The 5,355-nt window shown below is 46.0% G+C and overlaps 1 protein-coding gene across 1 annotated transcript; it reads left to right on the forward strand.

The window, feature by feature from the left end:
- The first annotated feature begins 857 nt into the window (after window positions 1-857).
- Window positions 858-2,609, forward strand: LOC127333306 (AAA-ATPase At3g50940-like). The gene has a single exon (XM_051359691.2). The coding sequence runs from the start codon at window positions 940-942 to the stop codon at window positions 2,431-2,433; it is 1,494 nt and encodes a 497-aa protein (XP_051215651.1). The 5' UTR covers window positions 858-939; the 3' UTR covers window positions 2,434-2,609.
- Window positions 2,610-5,355: the final 2,746 nt, after the last annotated feature.

Genomic DNA, 5,355 nt, shown 5'->3' on the forward strand with positions numbered 1-5,355 from the left:
CCTAACGAACAAACAGCAAACAATGAGGGCCACATCGATGGCCCCTTCCCCCATTTTCCTTATGGCTCAAACTTTCCCGGGTGGAGAGTTATCCCGCTTTTTCTCTGTGTATGTACCGGGGAAATGCGCACGACAAAGCCACGTCAAATACACATGACAAAGCCCTTCCCGCCTACTTTTACCTCCCATTTTCTCCCTGTCGTGCGACCTTTCTATTATAGTACCAAAAAGAAAAATACCGTAAATGGAGGCCGAGCTACATGTAGTTTTTTATTTTCAAAAAATTGAAAATTATATTTAAAAGGTTCAACAAATCTGAAAAAAAAATCTACATGTAGTCAATGATATATGCGAAATCTCAATGTGAAATTTATTGTATTCTAGGTATTTTAAACCTTGATTTTGAGGTGGAAAATGTGGACCTAGATCTAGACATCAGCTGGCCAAACTAATTAAAACAAAATTAAAGAGTAATTGTGTTAAAAGACTTTGGCCTTGCGAGTTTGGTGGAGGGAGTGCCCTCATGGTAGTAAGTCGCCAAGTCGGTTAGTTGTCAAAAAAAAAAGTCGCCAAGTCGGTTAGTTGTCAAAAAAAAGAGTCGCCAAGTCGGTTCGTTAAACCGAACGTCCCCTTTGGAACGTTTCTACTCCTACATGGTTCCTCCACGCGGCATCGCCGTTTCCGTGCCGTGCACGCGTTGAGTTCAGAACGATCTTTGGAGATTACATTGTACTATCCGGGATGTCGAGTCAGAGTAGAATCTGCAAATTAAAGTTGGATCCTGTAGTTAAATCTGCGATATAAATACACGGGGAGATTGCATTGTATCGAAGAAACTACCGTCAATTGTCTTCTTTGGGGCTCCCCTCCAGAATCTTAGATCTAAATCCTTGGTAGGAACTTTTTTTTAAGGGTATCCTTGGTAGGAACTAGGAAGCCATGGATTACTTGCCAAAGACCAGTATGGTGTCGTCGCCGGAGGGGGCAAAGGTGCTGGACGCGTACAAGAAAGCGCTCGCGACAGCGGCCTCGGTGACCGCGTACGCCATGCTTGCGCGCGGCATGGCGCGGGAGCTCCTCCCCGACGAGCTGCGCGCCGCGGTGAGCTGGGGCACGGCGCTGTTGCGCTCCCGCCTCGGCGCCCGCGAGAAGGAGCGCCGCACCATCGTGATCCGGCGCCAGCTCGGCAACAGCGCGTACGGCGGCGAGAACGACCTGTTCGACGCGTCGCTCACGTACCTAGCCACCAAGATCGACCCGCACACGATGCGCCGGCTCTGCCTCGAGCGGTCTCGCAAGAAGGAGCACGACGGGAGCAGCAGCTGGAGCACGCTCCTGTGTATGGAGCACGGAGGCTCCACCACCGACGCCTTCGACGGCGTTGAGTTCCATTGGACGTCCGTTGAGAGCGGCAGTGACGGCAACAACAACAACAACAGGGGCAAGGAATCCCTGGAGCTCAGCTTCGACGTGGAGCACACGGAGACCGCGCTCGACAAGTACGTGCCCTTCATTAGCTCCACGGCGGAGGAGCTCCGGCTCCGGGACCGCGCCCTCAAGATCTTCCTCAACCAGGGCTCGGGCTGGAAAGGCATCAACCACCACCACCCTGCCACGTTCGAGACGCTCGCCATGGATCCGTCCATGAAGCAGTCGGTCATCGCAGACCTCGACCGGTTCCTCAAGAGGAAGGAGTACTACCGGCGGATCGGAAAGGCGTGGAAGCGCGGCTACCTTCTCTACGGCCCGCCTGGCACGGGCAAGTCCAGCCTGGTCGCCGCCATGGCCAACTATCTCCGGTTCAACCTCTACGACCTCGATCTCTCCGGGGTGTACGACAACTCGTGCCTGCAGAGGCTCCTCATCGACATGCCCAACAAGTCCATCCTCGTCATAGAGGATATTGACTGCAGCTTCGACACCATGTCAAGGGAACCCCGCAAGGCGCCTGGGGCGGGAGACACCTACTACTCATCGGAGGAGGAGGAGGACCACGAGGAGTACGAGCGCCGAGCAGGAGCAGGTTACCAGCAGGAGCGCAAGATCACGCTCTCAGGCCTGCTCAACTTCATCGACGGGCTGTGGTCCACCAGCGGCGAGGAGCGCATCATCGTCTTCACCACAAACTACAAGGACCGTCTCGACCGGGCGCTGCTAAGGCCGGGCCGCATGGACATGCACGTCTACATGGGCCACTGCGGATGGGAGGCGTTCAAGACGCTGGCCCGGAACTACCACCTCGTCGACGACCACGCTCTCTTCCCGGAGATACAAGCTTTAATTGCGGTGGTGGAGGTGACGCCGGCCGAGGTGTCGGAGATGATGTTGCGGAGCGAGGACGTCGACGCTGCCCTAGGGGTGCTCATGGAATTCCTCCAAGGAAAGAGACGCGCACAAGATGAGGCACAGGACGAGAAGGGCGTAGCAAAGTAGTAGAGAAAGAGCAATGTTGTCATCTCTTAATTCTTTTGGTATTACTGGGGCTCCTTGGATTTAAAAGAGTTTTGCAGGATTTTTTTGGATACTTAGGAATATTTCCTACCATGAATCGGCTTGATTAACAAGATTATATAATCTTTAGGATTTTTCCTAAAGATTTCTTCAGTCTATTTTGGACGAAAGTTTACATCCCGTCAAACTTCTTTTTTAATTCCTTTGCTTCCCCCTGCAATCAAACACTCATTGATTCAAACCTCTATAGCTTCCAAATTCTATAGGATTGCCGGACGGTTTATGGGTATGAGCAAATGCAATCTACAGTAGGAAAACAGTAAAATTTCACCGAGCAACCTGAAATCTTATACCACTTGATAGGACAAAGGTGGCCGATCTTTCGATGAGACGAGGATACATCGATTTGTTGGTGGAGTTCGTGCTTGACGATTCGACTACACATGCAAAGCTCGTCCGCCACTGCAATCGTTAGGAAAATCTCCGGGAGTTACTAATCTTGCGGAAGCACGATCAGCCTGACCAGCTAGGGTCTTAATTCCTACCTGAAATCGAGAACAAGTCAGAATTAATGATGCAATCAGAATATTGCGGATATAGATGAAATCTTTATTGAATAAGGTGGGATTTTGAATAGTAGGCCTTGTTCTGGGCATTGGCCTCAAAAAAAGTACACGAGAGTTGCAGCAATGACTAACTTTTAGTCTAATCAAAATACAAGTCTAAACGTGACATTTATGGGGGTATTTAAAGGAGGAAAATGTGGGGTATCGGCCAGCCATACGTATGGTGGCCGAACCAAGCCCTAGAAGGCCTTTCCCCCTTCAATACAGACTCTAAAAAGTGGCTGACTTAATTCCTGCGAAAATGACATGGGCCTAGCCCAAAACTAAAGGTAACGTAGCATCATATTATGCTATGGACGAAATTATGAAGTGTAAAACTCTATACTTCGTCCATGTCTTCATCTCTTTTTATGGTGGCTTCAAAGTTCTTAAATCTTCACTTGTGGCGTCATCTTCAATCCTCAAATGCTTGTTGCATCTCCAACATGTGTGATCATGCTCCAATGCTTGTCCTCCTCATCCACGCTAGGTCCATCATTACTAAGAGTAAGAAACATATCTGATTTAGGCAGCATCATATTCTCATGTATATGAGGAATAGTTCCAAGAAACTAAAGTACCTAATAGTTAAGTTGTTTGGCACGAGCTCGAGTGATTGGTCCTTGTATTTGTGTAGCTGTAGGTACAGCGGTTGTATCAATAGATGAGATGTCCTCATCATGCCCTCCTTCTTGAATTGAAGTCGTCCTCGACGAAAGCTCCTCTTCTTCACCAAAGTAAGGCTTTAAATCTGTAATGTTAAATGTAGGACTAACCGGACCCAATTCTGCAGGAAGCTCAAGTTTATATGCATTATCATTTATTTTCTGTAACACCTTAAAAGGACCAGCAGCGCGTGGCATTAGTTTAGACTTACACAATTCAGGAAAACGATCTTTGCGCAAATGCAACCAAACAAGATCACCAACATCAAACACAACATACTTTCTTCCTCTATCCCCAGAAATTTTATACTTAGCATTCATGCGTTTTATGTTGTCTTTAGTAGTCTCATGCAATTGTAATATCAATTCAGCACGTTGTGTAGCATCCACATTATTTTGCACCGAAGATGGTAAAGGTAATAAATCAATAGGTGCACGTGGAACAAAACCATACACAATCTCAAATGGGCACATCTTAGTGGTAGAATTCAGCGAACGATTGTAAGTAAATTCAACATGAGGTAAACATTCTTACCATAATTTTAAGTTCTTCTTCAAAACTGCCCGCAGCATATTAGACAATGTTCTATTTAGTACTTCAGTTTGTCCATCAGTTTGGGGATGACATGACTAAACAGCAATTTAGTCCCCAACTTAGACCATAACCATCTCCAAAAGTGGCTAAGAAACTTAGTATCACGATCAGAAACAATAGTATTTGACACATCATGTAAACGAACAATTTCGTGAAAAAACAAATCAGCGACATGTGTAGCATCATCAGTCTTGTGACATGGAATAAAGTGTGCCATCTTAGAAAACCGATCCACAACAACAAAGATACTATCCATCCCCTTCTGTGTACGAGGCAAACCCAAAACGGAATCCATAGAAATATCCTCCCAAGGTACACTAGGAACATGAAGAGGCATATATAAACCATGTGGATTAAGTCGAGACTTAGCTTTTTGACATGTAGTGCAGCGTGCCACAAATCTATCAACATCTCGACACATATGTGACCAAAAGAAGTGTGCATCAAGTACATCCTCCATCTTCTTCACACCAAAGTGACCCATCAATCCTCCTCCATGCGCCTCCTGCAACAACAAAAGATGAACGGAACTATCTGGGATGCATAGTTTGTTAGCACGGAACACAAGTCCATCATTTAGGACGAATTTGTTCTATGTTCTACCATCTCTACAATTCAGCAACACATCTTTAAAATTAGCATCATGCAAGTATTGTTCCTTTATGGTTTCTAATCCAAAAATCTTGAAGTCAAGTTGAGATAACATAGTATAACGGCGAGACAAAGCATCAGCAATAACATTATCTTTGCCCTTTTTTGTGTTTGATAACATAAGAAAAAGACTCAATAAACTCAACTCACTTTGCATGGCGGCGATTCAACTTAGTTTGACTACGAATATGCTTCAAAGATTCATGATCAGAATGTATAACAAATTCTTTAGGCCATAAATAATGTTGCCAAGTTTCCAATGTCCGAACCAACGCATATAATTCTTTATCATAAGTAGAATAGTTCAGACTAGGTCCACTCAATTTCTCACTAAAATATGCAACATGTTTGCCCTCTTGTAATAGCACAACTCCCAAACCAATTCCAA

This window comes from Lolium perenne, chromosome 2 (assembly GCF_019359855.2).
Source record: "Lolium perenne isolate Kyuss_39 chromosome 2, Kyuss_2.0, whole genome shotgun sequence".
In the NCBI taxonomy this organism is placed as follows: domain Eukaryota; kingdom Viridiplantae; phylum Streptophyta; class Magnoliopsida; order Poales; family Poaceae; genus Lolium; species Lolium perenne.

What these genes read in the sequence shown, in the direction of transcription:
- LOC127333306 (XM_051359691.2), top strand. Translation starts at nt 940, where the DNA reads ATGGATTACTTGCCAAAGACCAGTATGGTGTCGTCGCCGGAGGGGGCA.